Below are 24264 nucleotides of genomic sequence, written 5' to 3'. Positions count from 1 at the left end.
TCTATTTGGTTAAGGAGTCTAAACAATATCTTACCTTGATATTATAATACTGAGTACAACGTACGCAAGGAAAGTGGAAGGAATAATCGCTGGTTTTGAGACGTTTTTTAGCGATGTGCAATCATAATTAAACTGTTTACAATTTATATTAATTTGGATTTAGGTCATTTTTACAAAAACTGACTGTATAAGACCCTGTGTAGTACTGTTTGTTGATTTTAGTGATACAGTAATATTATACTGTAGTGGTTTCTTAAGTAATAAGTAAAGCAAAAACAAGGTACGTTTTACAATTTTTATAATCAACTGCAGCGTATTTAAAGAAATGCGTTTATAATAAAGCTGAATAGATAAGAAGCCTTGTTGTGAAAACTCCTTTTCCTGAATATGACTTTCCTCTTTAATTTGTATGCATCGTTCGAAATTTGACCTATTAGTAAATAAGTAAATAAACAAATTGTACATCAAAAATAACACACATAGCCCATACACTGGATGGCTTACTCTTTTATTTTTTTATATATTATATTATATGATTTATTTTTTCTTTCTCCGTCTTTTGTTTGAATTGTCAGTTCCATTTTCCATCGACTCGTTCCATCATCATTCCTCTTCGCTCAAATATGGACAATATTTCAGTTTATGCTTTTGCTGGATTTTCAATTCGACAAAATCCGACCCTGTGGATGATTTTCGCCGACGGTTTTTTCCTTATTCATACCAAGTAACCCAAATACCTCAAGTAAAAAAAAAAAAACCAATAACCAAAGTTGTGCCTTGTATACAAGGTAAAACTATTTCAAAGTAACAAAAATTCTTGAAACGGCCTTTTTTCTTGTATTTGAGCCTCCTTCTTTCTTTTTTCTTTTCTTTTTTTTTTCAGCAAATTTGCTTTCGGCATTGTTTATTGTTTGCTAACTGCTACCTTGGGATCAAAATTTAAATTACCGTGAAGTCAACTATAGCAAATCACTACTTGAGCTGTGGAAAATGTTCCTTCGTTTATTTCGCTTACTTCGGTTATGAACAACCACCAAGTTACGTGGTGTTCATGAACATGTACAATACCAACAACACTGGGATGGCAAAAGACTGGCAAGATGCGCATTTGGGTCAATGTCAGAGGATCGAAGAATATCCAAATGTAGCTATTAATTATCCAGGACCTTATGTAACTCATTCTGGAACCATGGCATATCATCCTACAAATAGTACGTAAATCCTAGTAGTCCCTGTTATGCATCACCAAAATGAGAATAAAATTCTTTTATTTGGTTGACCTTAATATTTTTTTATTGAAATAAAACTTATTAACACGTTCAGCTTCCTTTTATGCTCAAGTACCTACCCATACTAGTCCTCAAGGTACCCTTTACCCAGTATATAATTCTGTAAGCCCAGTATATGATCCTACTACTGGACGTGTTCTTTATCGAAATTTAGGACCTCCTCCAACGACTTCGATACCTGCAACTCGACCTGGACTAGCTGTTTATGGTCCGTCGCAGCATTTGCAAGCTCCCCCTGCTCCTTCGACCCATCCAGGCGAGCGTGCTTCTTCTGCAGTAGCAGCTGGAAGCTCAATTGCAACAAACGGAGATTATCCATCACAATCTGTGATGGCTCCTTCAGGAGACTCTAATATCTCCCGGCCCACAAATATACGGTCATCTACTTCTCCCTTTGTTGCTAATCAAAACATTCCTCTCCCAGCCGGCCCCTCGAGTCAACCATCGCCGGCTAATAATGAGTTTAGACAATTAAATGTAACTGATGCTCTGTCCTATCTGGATTTGGTAAAGTTACAGTTTCACCACGAACCTGAAGTCTATAATGAATTTCTTGATATCATGAAAGAGTTTAAATCGCAGGCGTATGTGTCTTTGTTTTGCTTTAGCTACAAATATTCCAACTCCAACTACAAGCAAAAGTTTTTTTTTTTTTTAATTTTTTTTTTCTTTATTTTTTACTAACTTCAATAGGATTGAAACTCCCGAGGTCATTACCCGAGTATCTACTTTATTTGCTGGTTATCCCGCACTGATTCAAGGATTTAATACGTTCCTACCACCTGGCTACGGTATTGAACTAGGTCCTGCTGAACCTGGTAAACCTCCCGCTGTGCATATCACAACTCCACAAGGACCACTAGTAATTGCAGACTGGAACCGTCCTCATGCTTCTGCCCAACCAACTTCAGGTTTTCCAAATGTAGCTCCTTATCCAACAGCCAACTCGCAGCCTGACCTCCCATCCCCTGGTGTAATCCCCCCTTCTGCTCATTCTTCCACTTCTGTTCCATACAAATCATCTCCTTCTCCGATGACTCCTTCATTTCCCTCGGCAGATGCATCTGTAAAGCAAGCCGCTGACTTAGATCATGCTATTAATTTTGTAAATAACGTGAAAAATAGGTTTTCTCACAAACCTGAAGCTTACAATGCTTTTTTGGACATATTAAAATCATATCAACATGATCAACGTCCTATTCAACTCGTTTATTATCAAGTTTCTCAACTGTTTGCGGAGGCACCTGACTTATTGGAAGAGTTTAAACGATTTTTACCAGATGTATCTCTTAAAACTACTTCAGAAAACCAAGAGAAGCCTATTGCTGCCATTTCAGAGCCTGTGATACAAGCTTCTAAAGTGTCTCCTGCCGCAACAACTTCTTCTCTTCCTCCCATTGGCAAATTTGCTCCTCCAGCTCCAACGAAACCTTCCCAACCAGTAGAGAAACGCCGTGTAGAGCCAGCCGTATATACCAGAAGTCACGCAAAACGCACGAGAACTGCAACTACAGCCGCCGAAGAAGCTACTCCAAGAGCCTTCAATGTTCCAATTGCCCAAAACAAAAACCCGACAGAACTTGCTTTTCTTGATGCTGTACGTCAGTATTTGGTCAATGAGTCTAAATATAACGAGTTCATTAAGCTCCTTGAATTATACTCTCAGGAAGTATTTGACAAAAATGCACTGGTCGAACGTTGCCAGACATTCCTTCATGATAATGAGCAATTAATGAATTGGCTCAAAGATTTAGTAAAGTGGGATCCTAATGATTGTATTCCCGTTCCAAGACCAAGGGTTGACTTAACCCAGTGTAAAAGTTATGGTCCAAGCTATCGTCTTCTCCCTAAAATTGAACTCTTATTGCCTTGTTCAGGAAGAGATGATGTATGTTGGACAATTTTAAATGATACTTGGGTAAGCCATCCAACTTTGGCTTCCGAAGACTCGGGTTTTATTGCTCATCGAAAAAATCAGTTTGAGGAATCTTTACACAAATTAGAAGAAGAAAGATACAAATATGATCGTCACATCGGAGCAAATGTGAGAGCCATTGAACTTCTTGAAATGAACTACCGAAAAAGTCAAAAAATGACTGAAGTAGAGAAGGAAAACTGGACTCTTCCCGTTGGCCTTGGTGGTAAGTCTCCCAGTATTTATCAGAAAGTCATAAAGAAAGTTTATGGAAAAGAGGCAGCGCAAGAAATAACGGAAAATTTACAGAAACATCCTGCCATCACTATCCCAATTGTGCTGAATCGATTGAAGCAAAAAGATCGTGAATGGAGGGCTTTGCAAAAGCATTGGAATGAGCTTTGGCATGATGTTGAAGAAAGGAACTTTTACCGTAGTCTTGATCATCAAGGCATATCATTCAAATCCACTGACAAGAAAAACACCACTCCTAAGTTTTTGATTGGAGAACTTCGGAATTTATCTAAGCAGCAAAAAACCGAAGTAGAGGAAGGAAAAACGACACCATCCTATCAATATTTACTTGAATACAAGGATAAGTCGATTATTATTGATATGGCTCGGCTATTTGGTGTTTTTTTAGTCCATGTTTCAACGCATTCGATAGAAGACCGAGAAAAGCTTTCTAGCTTTTTGCGTTCCTTCTTATCACTTTTCTTTGATATCCCTTATGAGTCATTTGAAGAGTACTTACCTAGTCATTTTAATGACGAGGATTCAGAAACTGAATCTCAGCTTAGCAGTCATGATAAGACGAAGCGTTCAAATACCCCCAGTTCTCATGGAGTCAACAATGGCTTGGGGTTGCTAAAGGATATTTTTAAAAAGTCACAAAAAGGCCCCCGGGAAAGTAGAAGCGTGAAATCTGAATCTGTTCCCGAATCCGCCGAAGAAACCCCCGATCCCAATGATGTGGATGAGTACCCTACTGATGCTGAAGAACCTAATGATTTGGCAGCCACGTCTATATTTTCAAGTGGTGAAGTTTGGGTCAACTGTAAATTTACCGATTCGGACGGAACCCTGTTGGATGATGGAACTAAGTTATCTGATCGTAATGTATACAATTTGTTTGGGAATATGGGACTTTATTGTTTTTTTAGATTATTTCATATTTTATATGTTCGTTTAGAACAACTGAAAGGACTCGAGGAAAAAGCATATCAGAAACAGCATGGTATCAAGCCTAACCCTGTTGCGCTTGAATTAGGGCTTATACGAAATCCTTCCGAGCGTTTGGGATTTCCACTTCCTTCTGCTGATACCGTATATGGTCAAGCTTTAGAATTATGCGAGCGTATAATTGAAGGAGAAATAGATCAAAATGGATTTGAAGATGCCTTGCGGTGTTTATATGGAACACATGCTTTTAGGATGTACACCGTTGAGAAAATCATTGGCTCTTTGATGAAACAATTGCATACAATAACTACCAACCGCCGGATAGCACAAGTATTTATGTTTTTTGAGAAAGATCGAGTGCAACGAAAAACTAGTCCTCGACAGCAAATTATGTATCGTGTACAAACAGAAACCATTATTGGACCTGATGAAGACTTATGTTGTATAGATTGGAATTCGGAAACTCAACAGTCAGCTATTCGTTTAATGGGAAGAGAAGATTTAACTATGGCAAATCTAAAGACCGATGCAGAGAAATGGTGTTACTACATCGGCAGCTATATAATGTCTAGTCCAACCGAGGGCATTTTGCCAGAACAAGTTCGGATTCCTTTTTTGCATCGAAATTTACCAATTGATGATGTTAATGAAGAAGACGAGAACAATTATGTAGTGCGCAATGCTCATGCAATACTCACGAATTTCCTAAAATGTGATTTGGCGCTCACAATACCTATAAATACGGTGAAAATAGTTTATGAACCAAACACGGAAGATGTTTTTGCTCGTAACTCTAAGCTTGTTTATCCTGGACCATTTGAAAAAATAAGAAGCTATAGACTGTCCCGATGGCATGAATGGTTAGAAAGTGAAGATGGATGGTCTAGAGGGTTGACCAAAGAGAAATTGAAAGAGATTAAAGCAGCTACTCTTGATACCTTATTTACAGAGGATAATTTGCGTGCCTCGAAACCGGAAAAAATGACAGTCTCAGAAGGCAAAAGGAAAAACGGATTGAACGGTGGAACTGGTAATGGTAGGAAATCCGAAAAGAATAGTTTACAAAAGTCTGGATACAGGGCTAGAGGGCTTAAATCTGATGGTATTGCCGAAGCAGAACGGATAAAGCCAAGAATTGATATAAACGACGATAATACGTCTGAAGAAACAAGTCAAATTGACGGAGAAGATGATGCCAATACTATTCAAGATGAGGATGAAGCAGAGTTGTCTAAGGGTCAGCAACCAGTTAAAGAATATGATGAAGAGACTAGTGAAGTTGCTGACAATATAAGTCCGAAAAAGAAGCCGTTAACGAAAAACGTGGAAGGTGAACAAGAAAAGCCAGAATCTGATAACCAATTCGGTGAAGATACGTCTGCCACTAGTTTAAATAAGTTAGATGCTGATATGGAGGACGACAAAACAGATATGGAAGAGCAAGCTGATGAGTCTTTTGATGGCGACAATACGATGGAAGATGATCAGTTGAAAGAATAATATATTACTCCACAAGCCATTTACTTACAACAATGGCTTATAAAAAGTTGGTTCACTTTTGTTTTTCATTTATGCACGTTATATCATGTATATTCTGTACGTTTAGTTCTTACCTTTTGATTATTATAATTTGCATTATTTAATAGAAATCTTTTTTTGTACACATGTTTCTTCATTTTGTTACATAAGTTACTTTACTGTTCAGTCTAGTCTGCGTTTACAAATCCTTTTCAGTTTTGTTTTCGGATTGTTTATTCTTTTCTTTTTTATTCGTCAAAGTAAAGTATAACGTGGCACATACACGAAGAAAAGAAAGATCGTCTCAAATAACAAGGAAATCATTGATCCACCCTACTTCATTTGAAGGTGCATATTTGTTTTAGAACTTACCGATCAAAATATCAGTACACTATAAAATCGTTTCATTTTAGTATTGCTTTTTTTTTTTTCTTATTTTTTTTTTCAATTCTAACAAATCACTTTTTACTTGTATTTAATAAAGGATACCTAAATAGCTTTCCTTTTTTAGGTGATCTGAACATTACACATTTGGTAAGTAAAACTGTAAAAGAAAACAAAACAAAGGAAATATCATTTTCAAAAACACCAAAAAATCATTGTTTGGTATCTTTTAGCAAAATTAAAGCTCAAGATGGATGATTTACTAATGTCTAATACTGTTCAGTTGCTCAATTATTTCCATGGGTCTGCTTTTATATACGACAGTCTTTCAAGGTTGAAGTGATTTATTCTATTTTTCGAAGGATTCCAAAGTTTGATTATCTACGTTGCGAAGTTACTATATTATGTGTAACTCGAAGGTTCGAAGAAGCAACAGTGCAATTTCACATTTGAAAGAAAAGTGTGAACTGGATGATCCAAACGTTGTTCAAACGAACGAAGTGAGGATTGAGAAGTCTGCGATTCCTTTTCAAAACTCAAAACTCCTCTTTTGGGATGAAATAGAGCCCTGGCAACAGGATAACCATTACATTATTTCAGCATACCGGCCAGCTACTTTCTCTTTTACAAAAAGCTTCAAGACTATTCTCTATTTACACAATGAATCTATAAACATTTGGTCGCACCTCTTCGGAGCAATCATGTTTCTTTTCTTCATTACACGTTCAGAAAGGATACTTGTAAGAGAAACCACAACGTCTCAGGATGTCTACGTTTTTATGGTATTTTTTATAAGCGCTCTCACAATGCTTCTGTGTTCTAGTTTTTACCATACCATATCGAACCATTCAAGTCACGTTTCGAAATATGGAAATAAGCTTGATTATTTGGGTATTGTTATTATGATCGTTGGTTCTTTCGTGCCTTGCCTTCATTACGGTTTCGCTTGCCATGCCAGCTTTCGAACACTTTATATTGGGACAATCTTTTCTATAGGTGTAGTTGTCGCATTTACTTGTATGCTGGATCGCTTTAGACAACCAGAATGGAGAAGCTTCCGAGCTATTCTATTTGTAATCATGGGTTTATTTGGTATATTTCCAGTATTGCATGCTCTTTTCCTATACACAATTAACGATCTACTCATGCGAATGGGTCTAGGATGGCTACTTCTTCAAGGGGTATTTTACATTGTAGGTGCCACGATTTACGCCAAAAGGATACCAGAAAAGTGGTACCCAGGTAAGTACGACATATTTGGAAGTAGCCATCAATGGTTTCACGTGTGTGTGATCATTGCTGCTCTTTGCCATTTTCGAGGCATTTTTGTAGCATATGACTTCTTCCATGAAGCGGCTAAATGTTAAAAAGGTTTTATACTTACATATTTGATTTATCGTTCATTTATTTTTTAAGAAGCTCAACAAAGACTGAATTTCCCGAATAAAAGGTACCTTGTTTAAAAACAGGATCTTTGGGAAAATGATTTTGAAGTTACCTATTTGAAGGCTAGCACGAGAGGAGGAGTGTAAAAAATATATCATCATTCATTTATATAGTAATCAACCTTCGTTACATACAGCTTCAAACGAGGGTAAAGAATTCATCAAAAGACATTAGATATCATTTTGTTAGCCTGCGTATAAACAGAAAGCAAGCGTTCATTCTTTTCACGTTCACTTTTAATATTTTCATCCTCAATCAAAAGAGAATCAAAAAGCTCTTCACGATAAAGGCTGCTTACAAGCCGATTCTGTACAGCATCTTTCGATGCATTAACAAGCAGGTGCATGATAACCTTAGGAACCTGATCGACGATTATCTTCCTAGTTAATATAAAATAAGACGTTATTAATTCTTGAATCAACTCAACTTCAAGTTCTTCACGCTCTGTCATTTCTTCTAATGCCATAGATTCAACCTCGCTAGAAAGATCAGTCATTTTAACAGGAAAGTTATCAGCGAAAGTTGATCGTGGTTGTGTGTTGGTTTGATCACTGAGCAAATTGACAGGCTCATTCATAGAAAAGCTGTTCGACAATGCTCTGTTATGCATGGGTGCTCGCTTCACCGAATTGTTGGCACCAAAGACGTAACTAAGGAATGTCTTTCTTTCAAGGTTGTCCGAACCCATATTTTGTAGCTTCCTATGAGGCGTAATAGCTGCAACGTCATCTGAGTTTGCAATGTCTGTGATAGAACCATCAGGGTTCTCATTCTTTGTAGCATCTATTGCTTGATTTGAAGAAGTAGCCGAACGACGACGTGTAGTAAGCTGCTGATTTTTTCTATCAAGCACATTTGACATGGCCCCCTGAACACCTAGGAAATCAGGGTGGTTAGTATTGATGTAAGCCATTTGTATTGAAATCAAACTTTCCACGAACGAAAACGTAGGACTTAGGTTTTCACGAAGTAAATCGCTCACAGTCTCAATTAAGGCAGTTTGAAGCTTTGGAAATCTAGACATATCAGAGTCACCAGAGTAATGACATATTTTCATCAATTCTTCGTAAACAAGCTCAACGCATTCATGGCAAGGTGGAGCAAGAAGAGCTAATTGAGGCTTTACAAGTATATCAAAAGCCATTTCTGAAAGAAACAAAGTAGCTCTAGAACCAGTGCTGTTGAGAATAGCTGTCCGAATATCCGTTATAGACAAGTTTTGTAAAGGATCAATGGAGTTTAAAGTTGTGGAAAACACATTGTTAAAAATGGAATATAAACGAGCACCTCCAGAAAGCTCCTTTGTAGGTATGCTGGAAGAATTACCATCTATACTGGCAATAAATGAATTGGCAAACCTGTTCATAGCCTGTAAAAGTATAATTCCACGCTGACTTTTATCAGAAATTTTAAAGACACCATAATTTTCCAACTGGGACTGGGTTTGAGAAATTAATGTACTCAAACGTGCTTTGATGTCGGGTAAACGATCTCTTATATGGGCAATAAGTAAATTGCTTAATGTTTTAGCAAGATAGAAGGTCCCGCATCGATTTACGATAGCTCGATAGGCAGGATGATTTGCAAAGAAGCTATTTTCGGATTGCAAAGCATCACTCAAAGACTTGTGGGAAATGATATCAGATTGAGAACGATTAACTGTTGGTATAAATCCTAATTTCAGAGGATATACGCGCCCACTTAAAATATCCATTGCATTGGTTCCTTGGTCCATCAAGTCAAGTTTAGTTAAAACACCAATTGTCCTTTTGCCTTTCGGATCAACGAGTCGGGCAAGTTTTAATCCTTCACTATTGACGATATCAAAATTTGCCGGAGAAACAGCTAATACGATTGAATTAGGTTTACTGATATACTCCATAATCAACGAACGAGTTTGAGCTTCAATGTCTGTAGGTTGATCGCCAACAGGGATTTTCGTGAGACCAGGGAGATCAATTAGAGTGAGATTTAGAACGTGTTTTGAGTAAATTTTGAGGTTAATCGGTAATTTATTAATTCCTTTATTAGCACCAGCGACTCGCAAAGTTTCATTTTCGATTTCAGCACGAACTTTTCCGAAATCTGTGAAACGGACATTGGGTAAATGGAGAAACTCAGCATATCCTTCCCGGTCGCTTTCTTTTTCCAAGGAAGCAGAGGAAATGTTGGCATTAGAGATAGAAGAATCTTGCTGGGCATCTTCACCAGGGGCATTCATATTTGAATCTTCTTTCAAGTTGATAAGTTGTAAGATTAACGGTCTTCTGGTAACGATTCCTGTTCCACGGGGTAGAAAATCTTTGCCGACTAGATATTTGTTAGTTTAAAGTGAAGGGTTCATCCGAACAAGCAGAGTTACTTACCTATATTTTCCAAGACGGACGATTTTCCGCACGATTGAGAACCGACCACGACAATGGAGGGTAAATCCAAAAAGTCAGAACCGATGGTATTATACACCAGATCCTGAAGTTGATTGACTAAGGGAATCAATTTTTCCATATTAGTAACCCGTAGTAATTTCTCAGAGAAACGCGCTCAACAATAAATAACAAATAAAAACTGCTAGAATGAGATTCTAAAGAATAATTCGAAATGAAAATGGAAAAACCAAGACGTCCACAGAGATTGGATCGATTTTCGTTTCGACGTTTAAAGGATCAAAAAAGATCAACGAAATTAGATACGTAGAAGAGAAAAAGACTTAAATCAAAGGTAACAGTCTTTTTAGGATCCTTCAAGTCAAAGAAAAAGAAGTTTCGACGCACCAACGAGGGAAAGAGTAGCGAGAGATACAGAGGAGTACTAGGTAGAGAAAGCAAGGCGTCAGTTGGTATAGTATATCAACACCACTAAGGAAGTATACAAAGTCTTAGAAAGCAGTTATTTTATAATCCAAAGTAGAAAGAAAAAGGAAGTTGCATTTAATAATTAGAATTCACGATTCCTTTTTGAGCCAAAATCTTTTGCTTCATGTAGCAACAATTCGTATCATGCATTCTTTCGTGCAAGAAGGAAAATAATAAGCAACAGCAGCAAGTAGAAAGGATTTGAATGGAGGTAGCTTTCTCCTTATTTCTTCCTCTCTACGATATCTGTTTTCTTTCAGTCATGAAGCAACCATTCGTTCATATAATTATCTCTCCATCCAAGAGGTTGTATCAAGCACAATAAATTGCAATTTCTTAAAGGGTACCAAAGCTCCCTGTTTTAGAAGCTACCGTTCTTCTCATCCTTTGTTTACATAGGCTTTTGTTTACATCGTAGTAAACACTTTGAATAACATGGGAACCGTTTGACTGTTCCTTAGCTTCAGAGGAAAAGCAAATGGCTTTTTCACTCGCAAGATCTTTTTTCATTCTATATCTGGTTCCTTTTTCTCCTTTCTATGCCTTTTGAATTTGTTCCCTACGAAGTGACAAACTACTGTTCATACTGATTTATAGTTTACTTTAAGATTTCATCAGGCTTTTCGGTACCAACTTTCTTTTTATATTTTTCTACTCTTATTCTTTGTTAAATACATCCGAATCGCGGGCCCTTTTCATCATTCCTATTCTACTTTCGTTCCTGCTCTGAAAAGTAAACAAAACAAACAACGAACCACGCTACATATTCCTATTCAAAAAAAAGACAATTAGGTCGATTCCGAAAGAGCTCCCATACTGGAAATTCCACTTTTATTCTTCTACGCTTTCTATGAAATAGTCATTCTTCAAATTCTAAATCCTCGACATATCCTTTGTAATGAATCACCTACCGTCGATTTACTGACAAGCTTAGGTTAGGGCAAACAACAGTCACAATTTTTCACCTTGCAATAGAAACTTCGTACATCTTTTTTTGCAACACCTTTAACCAGCATCATTCAAAATGGCATCTGTGGTTACCAAGAAGGGAAAAAAGAGCGGAGATACTATCAACTCCAAGCTTGCCCTCACTATGAAGAGTGGCAAGTACGTCTTGGGCTACAAGTCTACCTTGAAGGTTCTCCGCTCTGGTAAGGCCAAGCTCATCTTGATTGCCGGCAACTGCCCTCCTCTCCGCAAGTCTGAGCTTGAATACTATGCTATGCTTTCCAAGGCCAATGTTCACCACTACTCTGGTTCCAAGTAAGTTTTTCCTATTCAAGTATTCAGTTATAGAAGCAATACTAACCTGTACAGCATTGATCTCGGTACCGCTTGCGGTAGACTCTTTAGAGTCGGTGTTTTGGCTATTACTGACGCTGGTGACTCCGACATTTTGGAAGCTTAGACAAAATGAATAAGCCAATAAATTTCCATAATTTATGTTGCTGTGGTTTCTTATATATTTTATGTAATATTGTAACTGATTAGTTTTTCATCTTGAAGCAGACCTCGTAAGCTAAATAGTACCCAGAAACAAGAACTCTTGGCTTATTGTTTAATATCAGCTAAAAGTATGGTAAAAACCCGTAGTAGTATTTATGGCTGAATGTCGGCATTTACAAAGCGGGTTTTTATGGAAATATCCAGACTTATACCAAACGAATCTTATATTCATATTTCTGACCTAAAGTGTCGTATCGTACAGCTAACATTATCACATGTGCAAATAGTATCCTATTTAATACCTATAAACAGAACAATAATCTGAAAATAAATTAAATATATAATTTACCAACATTGTATTAAGTCCAATTAGTTTCGTTGGTTTACGCATACACATAAACATTTAGTCACTCATTACCGAATTCATAAAAAACTCGTAAACCGAATTCGAATAGTTTATAGATTTCAAATATAATCCCAAGGTTACAATCAAAAAAGTGATTCTGAATCAGACAAAGGTGATCTTTGACATTCATCTTCCATTTTGACCACATTCAATCTGTCCACGACATCATCCAGAAAATAGGAAGGTATTGGCGGGATATCATTTTCAACAATCTTCATGTTCTCATCGTCATTCGTTGCTATTAAGCCATCCAGTTTTTTTTTACGTTCATTTTCCAATATCAGTTCATTATGCTTTTCTATAAGCTCCTGCATCTCAGTAGAAGGTCCAACTCCTACCTTCTCACGCAATTTGGTTACCCAAGGATGTAGGTACAGTTCAATAGCAGTGGGACGTCTCTCTGGATCACAATCAAAACAGCGTTCTAAAAAGTCCCTAGCAAGACTTGTAATTTGATAACTCGAAGGGATTGTGGGGGTATGCATAACCGCAATATGATACATAATTGCCCATTCATTGTCCATCTGATTCCAAGGAGTGCATCCAGCCAGCATTTCTAAGATTACACATCCAAGTCCCCATATATCCATAGAACCAAACCTTCCTTTTTTAGTTCCTATGATGATCTCTGGGGATGTATACATAGGTGTTCCAGCTAAGTTGTGCATCTCAAGCTGGATATCCTCAACGTGAGACGCCTGATCTTCCGGAGGAGGTACATAAAGGGCGGACCCAAAATCGCTATACTTAATATTCCCATTTCTATCCAACAATAGATTTGCTGGCTTTATATCACGATGTAAAACGTGTCGTGAGTGCATATAACACAAACCTTCTAATAACTGCAAAACGTACATGCCAACGACCATCTCATCTTCTATACGGCCATAGGAAAGCAAATCGGACAAAGATCCACCTTGGCATAATTCCATAAATATATATACCTTTTCTCTATGAACCTCGACACCATAATAAGAAACTATGTTTGGATGATTAAGTTTCTCCAACACCGTCATCTCGTTATGAATCTGATCAACAGCACTTTTAAGAGAGCGACTGTCTTGAATTCTTATTTCCTTAACGGCCAAAAGATCACCTGTTTCAAGATTCACACCGCTATACACATCTCCAAACATTCCACTTTTAACAAATTGTCCTTGCTGCCAACGAATCGTAATATTGGATAGAGAAGAAGCAAGTTTAATAAAGTCTCTATTTCGATATACTGAAACATCGAGCACATGTCCAATTGCTAACCGCTCATGCAACATTGCATTTCTTTCAGCTTCAATCTCTTCAATTCGTTGCATCATTTCCTTTTGCAAAACTGTAATTGTTTCATCCTCCTCGATAGTATCATAATTCAGGTAATTTCTCGAAGCCTCATCCATGTTTACTACTTCCAATTCATCAATTGTTTTAGATTTAGCACCAAGAATGTCAAAATGATTTAGGAGCAAAGACATTGTTTTGCCCACCTTATCTCGTAATTTCTCAAAATTGGCGTCGTCAAGCAGCAATATATTTGTTCCATGGAGTACAACCATTAAAAACTCTAAAGCACTTACCGCCCAACGAAACGTTTTTCTGTCAAGAGGATCACATTCTTCACAAAGGAAAGCAACCCAATCAATCGCTAAAACCATAATTTTTTTCTGAAGATGACTATCCAAGTAGGAATCAAAATTCAAAAATCGCATAATTCGTTGACTAAATTCTGCTGCGAAAGTAAACGCACTATATATTAAATCTGAGCAATTAAACCCTTTACATGCCTCTCGGACGTAAGTGGTGCTATCAACAACAGTAGAAGCGATACGAATGCAAAGTTTGTTAAATCGAATATAGTCCCTATAGACGCGCGCGATATTAGACCGACAGTTTACGTGAGCGCTCACCAAACCCGTGTTTAAATCTTGAAATACAGCCTTTGCATCTTGTAAATGAGCAGCGTCACTAGAAGTAACAATCCGTATATGATTGTCTTTTAAGTCGGAGTGAAAATCTGGAATATCAACTTTAATTATCCTTCCTTTCCAAAGCAATGGTTGTTTGGTACAAATAATTAGGACATAAGAATTATTCTCCTTAGTGTATTCTATATCATTATTCGCAGTGCTTGCGATTAAAGATTTGATTGCATCCGGTCTTTCTCCCAAAGATGCATCCGCAATAACGAAAACACCATCACGTTCTAAATTGGCAGTATACGTTAAAAAATGGCCCGTTGAAGACAGGCGGTCGACCACTTCATTTAAACAATTATTGTGGACGACGTATTCAGCAGCATTTTGGAATCGAGAGTTATACACATCGGAAAAGCGTAAGATCTTACGGAATCGAATTTGGGTGTTCTTAAGAAGCGTTGTGAACCAGTTTGTTAGAGACATTATTGAACGCTCTTCAGGCCCTTTCAAATGAGATTCAAGGTGACGATGTACATTAATTAAAAGACGATTCAATAAGTAACCGAAATGGCTAGCCATTTGGTATTCTCCTCCATCTATCCAACCCACATACTTGTCAAGGAAAGCCCATTCGTTCTCTAGAAAATCTATTTCTTTAAAATAAAGGTTTCTGTTACTAGAACTCAATTTTATAGCGAGCAACTTGAAATAAAATTTTAAAGATTCTAATAAGATGTCATTGTAATAGGCATCAACATCTTGAGGTAAATCCCAACCTGGATAAGGCCTTGCTATGTCAATGTATTCTAATTTAACACGCACAGCAACCGATAAAGTTATTTTGAAATCATCTAGTAAAGAATCAACCATGAATGAGTTTGACCCTTTTACTTTTTTGGCATACATTAACCGAAGACGCAATGCTTCATCCACTAATTTGATAGGAAAATCGACCAACGCATTTAGTTCATCACCATATGTCGGAAGCTTCATATCCTCAAAAGCTTTAGCATTCTCTATAATTGTTTGTTTTGCCTGGTGAATAAGACGATTTAGAGTAGTCAATGTTCTCTGCTCAAATGTTTTCTGTAAACCAAACTGCCGGAATATACGTTCCACAAAGGACGGCGAATTAGTGATTTGGCTTGTCAAATCAAATGTGTCATTTCCAATCCACCTTCGAAGGATTACAGTTTCCGTATGAACATTCTCCTTCACATTACTCCATGATACCAGGGCATTCAACTTGTCATTAAATTCTTTGGAAGCATATAAAGGAGCGTCTTCTCTCATTTCGCGACTAGAAATATAATAGCTTTCACATTCTTCGACTTTATCAAGGAGTTCAGCAACCTGCTCAAACGCGGATTTTTGACAACGTTCTTTAGGTTGAACTTCAAAATTGATAACCTCTTGTAAGACGAATTCAACCTTCTCCCGATTACTTCGGATGACATTGGCTTGGTCTGCTGCAAGACGGCCGTGAAGCCAAGCCTGAAGTCCCAACCAGATATCTGTGATGGTTTGTTTACTATAGCCACTTTGTTTCGTGTCACGCATCCTCCTCTTTTCCGACTGCATGACATCGCCCTTTAACACCGAAGAAAGCATTAAGTGCCATTCAAGTCGCTCTCGCTTTTCGGGATTCTGGAGATCAACTTCGCTAAATAAAATGCTTGGGACGTTGTAAAAAGCGTCAATATCAAATTCTGGATAAGCAGACTCAGAAAAATCAGTATCGTTATCACTTTCTTCTTCAGAATGATGAATGGATGCCATAGAATGCGACGAATTGTCATTTACTGCAGCTAAGTCAAGATCCACATTATTGTAATACGAATTTTCCTGCACACCGTAAATGTCTGAAGGTTTCTTATGGTGGTTACGGACGAATTCGGTACTTTCGCGGGGTCGAGTGATATGAGGATAAATGTTTATATTGGAATCGGACCGATGGCTTCTATTTCCGACATTATGCGGAGAGCGGAGCATGGATGAATAGTGTTGGTAGGTATTATATGAAGTGCGAGGAAGAGTTGAAGGGCTCGTAGTAAGGGAATGAGCTGTGATCAAAGAAGGGTGATATGAATTATTGCAGCTCTTAGAATGGCCAAATCGCTCCCCCGTTCTTCCTGAAGAAGAGGAAGGAAAGGAAGAACTATTCATAATTCGTTTTGAAGACTCATAATCGTCTGCAGATTTTGAACCAGAGATGTTGACGGTAGATGAAATTTGAGCATTATCAAGATACAATTGCTGTAATCCTAAATCGACCGGATCATTAGAAGTATACTGAGTGCTCTCAAACCCCATTAGTATCAATCATATACCGGAAAGATTGGCAAAGGCGACTCAGTCTTTGAGTTACCGTGTGTATCCAACTTTAATGATGTATAGGTACAAAATAATTTGCAAAGTTATTAACTGATTCCTTGGCTTCCAACGAAACAAAAAGCAATTCTAACTTACAAAGCTCAAATCCGCTTCGTATAAATCAAATCTGGAGTTCAATGCAATCTTCAATTTTGATATAAATAAAAATATTAAGAAAATTCCTTAAATAAGGATTTGTAAAAACAAAGTTTTTGGAGGCGTTCACAAAGGTTTTGGCTGTTGAAACAGGATACTGCAGAGGAAGAATAATGGCACACTACCAAGGAACAACGTCGTAAACGCGTGGAGGAACATAGGAACATCAGAAAGTTCGCTTACAATGAGCTTATATGTTGTAAGTTGGTTTCTATTATATTGCAGTATGCCAAAAGAGAATATTTTTATCTCCTTATTATGAGGCAGAGCCTATGCTCCTGAAACGTATATTTAGTTTATTTTTTTAAAGTTATTTCCTAAAGCAATACACGTTTTAACTTTTCATAGAAATAACACAATCTTCCAAACAGTTTTCATTTTGCTACTATTATAATGAACATCTTTAAGAGAAGCATAGATCATTGGAATTGGGTTTTTTTACTCAGAATGACAATTGTTTACACCAACGAAGTAAGCGGTTGTCTAAGTGCGTATTGCGTGGTCCAATAACTTACAAAGCTTTTTAAATATAAGTACAAACAATTACTCTAGGTCTGTTGCATAATAATAAAATCGGTTAGTTTGGTCACATAGCAGTAAGTATCTTTTGATTTATTCCATATGATCGTCTTCCATTTAAATCATTTAAAAAATAGTGAAATCTTCATTCATTTTTTTCAAATGCAAAAAGAACTGTTCACAGCTCATTAAAGATAAGTCATAATGCATCCTGTATCATACAGAGTATCGTAAATTAAAGAAGTCATGAGTGGAAGTATTTGTAGGATGGGAAACGAATAGCAATAGACTGAAAAGGAAAAAGAAAAGATAATCGTACTCGTATTCGTATTCGTACTCGTCTTACTTATTGGAAACGAAAGGATGAAGCGGACTCAAAACCAGCATTTGTTTGTTCACAAATTCCCAGAAGCCTCTGTGTGTTTTTCAGAAAGACACCAAAGATCGGGACAAGTCACTACTAATTACAAACGTCTGATGGTCCAGAGTTTGTGCAAGGAAAGGAAAAGAGAGAAAATGAGAAACTCGACGACTATAAAAGGAAAAGGTATAGGTTATGAGATAAAAATATCAAATGAATAGATTTTCTTCATCAATCTTAAATAGAAAGCAGAAGGTCAATGCAGAAATGAAAGGAAAAATGAGACATATTTCAAAAAGTTTTATGTTTCTGCTCGTATGCACAAGTTGTCGTAAAATCATTGAAATTCTAAAATAGGAAATGTCCCATCAACCACAGGATCCAATTCCAGATACTGAAAATGATCAAATTTGTAATGATAATAGTATCCGGTGATTCGTCCAGTCCGTTGGGAAAATGCAATATAATAGAATCCTTCAAAACTGACGTCGGACGAAGAGTTTCTGCTTCGAAATTGAAAATCATTCACTTTGTCCAGCATCGCCAATTCCTTCCACCGCATATAGACAGTGCCTTTCCTCCAAGGGTTGAATGGCTTAATCTTGCGCAGAGGTACTTTCCGCTTTGCATATTGAAAAGCTCCTAGCCGTTTCCAATGTTTATAGTCTGTTGATTCCGAAGCACCCCATTCCGGCCACCGTGTCAGGAACCCATACTTGTCTCCGATGATTTCCGCCTCAAAATATGTCGTGAGTGAAGAATTGTTTCCACTCAGGCCACTAATCTTAAAAAACCCACAGAGCATTGATTGCTCAGGATTCACATGTAATATTGTCACGGCTACATCAAATGTCTTGTTGCCATCGGATTTTTGAATTCCATGAAATTGAGCACCGTTTCTCATGAACGACGATATAAACATCCTGTTCTACTTTATCTTCTTTGCAATTCCTAAAAGAACCTCAATTTGTCTTCCAGTTGGCAATGCTAGACTTCAAACTTTTCTTAAAACCAAGCTAAATATCCAAACTATCAGATTTAAAACGCGGAGACACGAAATAACAAGAAAAATGATGATAACTATAAGCAATTATTCTGCTAATAAATGAAAAACATAGGCACTTTCAACAACTGTCCTTTGTCTAATGTTTACTTGTAGGATGGTTAATGCTGCTACTACTATTACTACTACTACACCTTTCTGTCCCTTTGTAGTGTACACCCACGAGCTCCATTACCCGCAAACCTAGTTTTTCGAGTTTTTTGGGAAAAAGATTTAGATATTCTTAATAAATACTTTTGCTTTTATTTTCATGGATAACTGGCAGATTCAAATCTGACTTTAACCCCATTTCTATCGAGTGTTTTCAAGCTGAACACATAGGCAATGTAAATTCGTCAGTGATGAATGAGTTTTTGTCATTCTTGTTCCAACAAGGTCGTATTAACGTCGCTTGAATGCTGAAAAAGTTTTTGGCCAAACATGAATTTCTGAGGCGAATTTACAAAGTTCATCCATGTATATACAATCAATTCATAGAAGGTATTTTATAAATATTACGATTCCTTAGCTATTATTGTATGAAATCAAAGAAAACATGAATTTTCTAATATCTATCCAAATAGATTCCGTAACCGCCAAACGATACTTTGTATATTAACCGTTCATTATTCCTTTAATGGCATGGATTAAATCATCTGCATATGGACGTTGTTCAGGATTCAACTGTAGGCATGCACAGACTAAATTAGACAGCCTCGGTTCGTAGGGATTTTCGGATGGAAAAGAGTATTGTGCGTTACAAACAGCTAAAGCCAAAGAACCTCCCTGACTGACTTGCTTTTCAAAAGGAGTGTAGCCAAACATGATTGTATACAAAGTGCAACCAAAACTCTATATTTGTTAGCTTACGTTCCTTCCTTGCGTTGCTTTTTTTTCTTTCTTTGATTACCCATATATCTGCCTTCTCTGTAATTATAGAACCTGGTCTTACATGGAAAAGCTCGGGAGCTCGATAAGGCATAGTACAGTTTTCTGAGGCTTTATCCTCAAAACTTATAGCCTCTGAGTTATTTGAAATAATAGAAGGAATCCTACAGATGCTTCCAAAATCTGTAAGAACGGCATTTCTCATATCGTCGCTCAAAAGTAAGTTTTCTAATTTTAATTCTGTTAGTTTTCTCCTCTGCTTGCGACGTACCAGGTTTCACATCTCCATGAAGATAGCTATTGGTTCTCTTTTTTTTCATGGGCTTGTTTTCTAATTGTAAATCAATTAGGTTTGTTGTATCCACTGCATCTTCAGAAGCAGAGTCCTCACCCCCGTTATGGAGATATTTCAAAGCCTGTAAAAGACATAGGGACCAGCTCAAGATAATTCGTTTGGGAATAAAAGTATTCTTTTTATGTTGACTCTGAACAATCTGCGCAACAGTGCCTTTTTGAAAAAAGGGAAACATAATATAAACATATTGAACACCATCGACCTCCTTTTGCAATTGAACATGTATGCTTTTTAGTAAATTGGCATGGTTGAATTCTTCATGAAACTTTGCTTCTATTAATGCTTTTTGAACACCTTCTCGACCTGAATGGCATTTAATCTTTTTCAACGCAAACTTTTCACCACTGTTCACATTCTCAACAAGATACACAAACGCATATCCTCTATACATATATTAATTTCCTTTTTCTTCTTTTTCTGTATTATTGGCATACCCTTCACCGAGTAGTTGAAGCACTTTATACTGCTCATCTTTTAAAACGATCAGTTCATTGTTGAGTAGCGAAGAAATTAACGGATTGATAGAATTCCATGTATTCTTTAAAAAGGATTGCATTTTCTTGTATTCCAAGGGTGTTCCAAATTTACCCTCGTTTAAGTGGCATCTAGTTAAGTACTCAATGAAGGCCACTTTACAAAGTGCCATCTACCGCCATGCATGCACAAGAAAAAAGCCGTGAACAGAGTATGAAAACGGATGAGAAACTGCAGAAACATGGCATTAGAAGATTGGTTATTAAACGATTAAAAAATAGCATTACCATAGCTTACGTGACGCCGGAAAATCAGCAGAAAAGAACAAATAAAAGATTTGTCCTTCCAGAGCAGGTAAGGACAAAAATTCAACACAGTCCGGGAGTCTTTGAGTTGGAACCTTTACCTAGAAATGGAATTGTGTACTGTACACTATTGAATGGCGAACGAATTCAACCCAATGACTTTGTGTTTGTGTCCTCGCCGTTTGCTGGCGAACCATTTCAAATAGCTCGAATTATGTCTTTTGAAAAATCCGAATCTTGTCTTGGGACTAACTTGTATGACTCTGTCCGTTTGAATTGGTTTTTTCGGCCACGTGATATTCAACGAAATTCTTCTGATACGCGTCTTTTGTACGCTAGTATGCACAGCGATATATACAATATTGGATTCATCCAAGAACTCGTAAGCGTGAAACACAAAACAGAAATTCACAATTTTGATGAATATACAAGACAGCCGAAATCATTTCATTATGACCGCCTGTTTGATCAAAATATCAATAAGGTCTTCGACTTACTACCTGTCCATAATATAACAAATCTACCTAAACACACTCTTTTCCAACTACAAAATAACTATGATTTCGCTATTGTAGAGTTAGGGAAAGGACGAGCCTTGATGGAAGCACCCCGACTTTGCAACGTCTGCGACGAATGGTGTTCTTTAGATTTTTCGGTACAATGTGCAGACTGCAAGAGACATTATCATATGAAATGTGTGCATCCGCCGTTGGTAAAAAAGCCGCCTCATGGTTTTGGCTGGACTTGTGCATTATGTTCTGTTTCACATCGACAAAAAAAATCTTCCCTACGAAACTCCGCTACATTGATGACGCCTAGTGAATCCCAACCAATAGAAACATCAGTCTCTTCGGTAAAAGAAGATACTGATACTAATGATGAAACTAATAACTCTGACATGCATACACCCTCAAACTTTTCTTCCATGGCGACTCCTGATAATCATATAGAAAAAGATGATACTTTGAGCTCTTCTACTGAAGTGGTCGTATCACCCTTAGAATCAGTACCAGGCAGTTCCTTTTCAAAGCTTCGCCGCCTCCCGTGGAACATGCGTTACATAGATTTACGAAGTGACTTTGATGATGAAAGTGAATCTGACTTGTATCCTTCCCGCGTCCGCTCTGCCACATCTCCAGGGTTTTCTTCTACGGTTGAACTTCATTCAAAAGCTCCTAGATTACTGACTACTGCGGATGAAGAGATTGATCAAAACGTGCGTTCTTTAGAAAATGCCAAATCAGACCTGCCCTCTTTTTTTGCCAAATGGCCATTCTTAAAAAACATACATTTAAAGGGATTTCTATTCCCTTTTTTTGAACCATCCCTACGCGGAGGAATGCTTTTAGTTCCTCTAGAGCTTGATGATTCGGATTTAGATGACTATTTACGAAAAAGTTGGAATCAATGGAAGAACTTAAAGATTGCGATTTCTCCATTCGTGCTTTTAGATGTCTCCATGGCATTCTTATACCAAAATGAGCTGAATATGACGAATGCTCTTGACAATTTGCAGAGACTCATAACAGGAAGTGATTTTCCAAACGTGGAGTCCCTACAAATTGATGAAAAGAGATTCGGGGAGCTTGTGAAAGCCTATGGAGGGTCTTTGCACGTTATACATCGTTCTTTGGAGGCCCGCTGCTCTTTAAAAGAACTTTTACAATTTTATTTGGCGTGGAGTATATCTGCGAAGGGGACTGCAATTCTGAAGGATTTTGCTGCAACGAAGGAAAGAGAAGGAAGTTGGGAAGAAAAGTTCACACTGTTTTCTAACTATGAGCTTTATGATCCTTCTAAATTACTAAGATATAAAAAGCCTATGGTCTGCCGCAATTGCCAAAGTCGCAAAAGCTCTGAATGGTTTGTCGGTCCAGGGACGGATAACACTAATAAAGATAAGAATAAACTTGTTATATTCTGTGAAAGGTGTGGTATTATATGGAAGTACTATGCAACCACCTCGCAAAAAGCATTAGGTGTTGAGTTTGGTCGTTCGACTGAGAAAGTTGTCAAAAGAAGAATATTAGAATGGGAGCAATTGTTTGCTAATATCCATAATATAGGCAACAGTCACCATACTCGTGACGATAGCCCAGGTGTATCGCCATCACTGACTATTGATAGTCATAAGGCTAACAATGTTAAATCAGCAAGCGAAAGTTCTCCGCGTCTTCAAAGCCCACTTAATAGAAATCCGAGAAATGGTACTTCAAAGATCAAAGTCGAAGCTTCATTACCGGCATTGATAACAAAGAAAGAATGCAATTTATGCGGAGGAAACAACTACGACGATTTAATTGGATGTCACCGATGTGGATTAATTGTTCACACATCGTGCCAGGGCTTAAAAAAGGGGGCAGACGATCAACCGAAATTGATGTCCATGATATCTACTAGTCGATCAACTAGAAGTGCGGCGAACAATAACACCAAATCTCATCATTCTATAGAAAGTACTCAGTGGTTATGTGAAAGTTGTACCTTTGTTACGAAGTTTGGACTTGATAGTACCCCTGAGTGTTTATTATGCTGTCAAACGGATCCGCAATTATCAATGAAAAGGACTGTAGAAGGAAATTGGGTTCATATGTTGTGTGCTGCTTGGACACCTGGTGTTATAATTTCAAACGATGAATCTGAGCCCGTTCTAGGAATTGGTAGTTTACCATCGGATGTTTGGGCTAATACTTGTGAAATATGTCAACTTGGCCGTGGCGTGGTTGTGTCTTGCCATAATAATAACGCATCGCTTGCTCATATAAGCTGTGCGTTAAAATCTGGATGGAACCTCTGTTTTGATTTAATTCGAAGAGATACGCCTAAATACAATATTGAAATTGGGATGTCGACATTGTCGTTTTTTAACAGCTACTCGGTCACCAGCAATGAAGCGGATTTATCTCCTTACCTTTCTTTGAAGCCAGTCGTGTTTCGCGGCCATGCTAATATCCCTCGTAATCTTATACCTCGCACAAGCACAATACCGTCGCTGGGTAAAAATTCCTGGAAGGCTTATTTAGAAAGTATGAACAGCAAACACGCATTCTATTTCTTACAAGCAGCTCAAACTTATACACCCTTGGAAGAGCAACAATTATTTGAAGAAAGTTGTAGCAAATGTTCGACGACAATGAGTCCATATTGGTGGCCGGGAGGCCTTTGTCATATGTGTTATTTCCACCGTTCCCCGGAAAGTGAGTTACCCATTACGAATGTTTAATTTTTTTGGTATTTTACGGGATATATTTATTTAATTTATTTTGGGATGGGATATGATTATTTCTAATGTGCATAAATGTATGAGTGATGTTTCGCATTCTCTTTCACTTTTTCGTTTTCGTTTTCTTTATTTAGTACTGTGATTGAGTTAATAAAAGTTTTTGGTATATGGGCATTGTTTTTTAAAGACTAATATGTGTTGGCTACTGTCCACTCATAGAGAA

At 37.4% G+C, this 24264-nt stretch overlaps 8 protein-coding genes across 8 annotated transcripts; 4 read left to right on the top strand and 4 right to left on the bottom strand.

The window, feature by feature from the left end:
• The first annotated feature begins 1075 nt into the window (after positions 1–1075).
• On the top strand, positions 1076–6053 carry SPOG_02154 (Clr6 histone deacetylase complex subunit Pst1). The gene is made up of 3 exons (XM_013167259.1): positions 1076–1211; positions 1324–1873; positions 1983–6053. Exons 1-3 carry the CDS (start codon positions 1082–1084, stop codon positions 5884–5886), a joined length of 4584 nt encoding a protein of 1527 aa, XP_013022713.1. The 5' UTR covers positions 1076–1081; the 3' UTR covers positions 5887–6053.
• A 10-nt stretch (positions 6054–6063) lies between these two features.
• On the top strand, positions 6064–7901 carry SPOG_02153 (hemolysin-III family protein). The gene is made up of 2 exons (XM_013167258.1): positions 6064–6438; positions 6572–7901. The coding sequence occupies exon 2, from the start codon at positions 6693–6695 to the stop codon at positions 7653–7655; it is 963 nt and encodes a 320-aa protein (XP_013022712.1). The 5' UTR covers positions 6064–6438; positions 6572–6692; the 3' UTR covers positions 7656–7901.
• SPOG_02152 (dynamin Dnm1) lies at positions 6851–10560 on the bottom strand. The gene is made up of 2 exons (XM_013167257.1): positions 10101–10560; positions 6851–10044 (listed from the first exon to the last, which is right to left on the bottom strand). Exons 1-2 carry the CDS (start codon positions 10237–10239, stop codon positions 7895–7897), a joined length of 2289 nt encoding a protein of 762 aa, XP_013022711.1. The 5' UTR covers positions 10240–10560; the 3' UTR covers positions 6851–7894.
• A 970-nt stretch (positions 10561–11530) lies between these two features.
• Positions 11531–12097, top strand: SPOG_02151 (60S ribosomal protein L30). The gene is made up of 2 exons (XM_013167256.1): positions 11531–11849; positions 11904–12097. The coding sequence occupies exons 1-2, from the start codon at positions 11611–11613 to the stop codon at positions 11992–11994; spliced, it is 330 nt and encodes a 109-aa protein (XP_013022710.1). The 5' UTR covers positions 11531–11610; the 3' UTR covers positions 11995–12097.
• A 424-nt stretch (positions 12098–12521) lies between these two features.
• SPOG_02150 (STE/STE11 protein kinase) lies at positions 12522–16658 on the bottom strand (the record flags this gene model as incomplete). Its single annotated transcript, XM_013167255.1, has 2 exons — positions 12522–14983; positions 15023–16658. 2 exons carry the CDS (start codon positions 16656–16658, stop codon positions 12522–12524), a joined length of 4098 nt encoding a protein of 1365 aa, XP_013022709.1.
• Positions 16659–17234: 576 nt separating this feature from the next.
• On the bottom strand, positions 17235–18924 carry SPOG_02149 (Vid24 family cytoplasmic vesicle protein). Its single transcript, XM_013167254.1, has one exon. The coding sequence runs from the start codon at positions 18674–18676 to the stop codon at positions 18092–18094; it is 585 nt and encodes a 194-aa protein (XP_013022708.1). The 5' UTR covers positions 18677–18924; the 3' UTR covers positions 17235–18091.
• Positions 18925–19276: 352 nt separating this feature from the next.
• SPOG_02148 (NAK protein kinase Ppk13) lies at positions 19277–20699 on the bottom strand. Its single transcript, XM_013167253.1, has 4 exons — positions 20474–20699; positions 19956–20422; positions 19707–19912; positions 19277–19648 (listed from the first exon to the last, which is right to left on the bottom strand). The coding sequence occupies exons 1-4, from the start codon at positions 20683–20685 to the stop codon at positions 19412–19414; spliced, it is 1122 nt and encodes a 373-aa protein (XP_013022707.1). The 5' UTR covers positions 20686–20699; the 3' UTR covers positions 19277–19411.
• On the top strand, positions 20689–24214 carry SPOG_02147 (Lid2 complex subunit Snt2). Its single transcript, XM_013167252.1, has one exon. The coding sequence runs from the start codon at positions 20694–20696 to the stop codon at positions 24039–24041; it is 3348 nt and encodes a 1115-aa protein (XP_013022706.1). The 5' UTR covers positions 20689–20693; the 3' UTR covers positions 24042–24214.
• The last annotated feature ends 50 nt before the right edge of the window (positions 24215–24264 follow it).

This window comes from Schizosaccharomyces cryophilus (genome assembly GCF_000004155.1).
Source record: "Schizosaccharomyces cryophilus OY26 unplaced genomic scaffold supercont4.2, whole genome shotgun sequence".
Lineage (NCBI taxonomy): Eukaryota > Fungi > Ascomycota > Schizosaccharomycetes > Schizosaccharomycetales > Schizosaccharomycetaceae > Schizosaccharomyces > Schizosaccharomyces cryophilus.
This window is presented reverse-complemented; position numbering and strand designations above follow the sequence as displayed.

Coding starts and splice junctions, on each gene's coding strand:
- SPOG_02154 (XM_013167259.1), top strand. CDS start 1,082: ATGGCAAAAGACTGGCAAGATGCGCATTTGGGTCAATGTCAGAGGATC. Junction 1,212..1,323: donor GGCATATCATCCTACAAATA/GTACGTAAATCC, acceptor TAACACGTTCAG/CTTCCTTTTATGCTCAAGTA. Junction 1,874..1,982: donor AAAGAGTTTAAATCGCAGGC/GTATGTGTCTTT, acceptor TAACTTCAATAG/GATTGAAACTCCCGAGGTCA.
- SPOG_02153 (XM_013167258.1), top strand. CDS start 6,693: ATGTGTAACTCGAAGGTTCGAAGAAGCAACAGTGCAATTTCACATTTG.
- SPOG_02152 (XM_013167257.1), bottom strand. CDS start 10,239: ATGGAAAAATTGATTCCCTTAGTCAATCAACTTCAGGATCTGGTGTAT. Junction 10,045..10,100: donor GTCCGTCTTGGAAAATATAG/GTAAGTAACTCT, acceptor ACAAATATCTAG/TCGGCAAAGATTTTCTACCC.
- SPOG_02151 (XM_013167256.1), top strand. CDS start 11,611: ATGGCATCTGTGGTTACCAAGAAGGGAAAAAAGAGCGGAGATACTATC. Junction 11,850..11,903: donor CACCACTACTCTGGTTCCAA/GTAAGTTTTTCC, acceptor TAACCTGTACAG/CATTGATCTCGGTACCGCTT.
- SPOG_02149 (XM_013167254.1), bottom strand. CDS start 18,676: ATGTTTATATCGTCGTTCATGAGAAACGGTGCTCAATTTCATGGAATT.
- SPOG_02148 (XM_013167253.1), bottom strand. CDS start 20,685: ATGGCACTTTGTAAAGTGGCCTTCATTGAGTACTTAACTAGATGCCAC. Junction 20,423..20,473: donor CTTCAACTACTCGGTGAAGG/GTATGCCAATAA, acceptor ATATATGTATAG/AGGATATGCGTTTGTGTATC. Junction 19,913..19,955: donor TCATGGAGATGTGAAACCTG/GTACGTCGCAAG, acceptor AATTAAAATTAG/AAAACTTACTTTTGAGCGAC.
- SPOG_02147 (XM_013167252.1), top strand. CDS start 20,694: ATGCATGCACAAGAAAAAAGCCGTGAACAGAGTATGAAAACGGATGAG.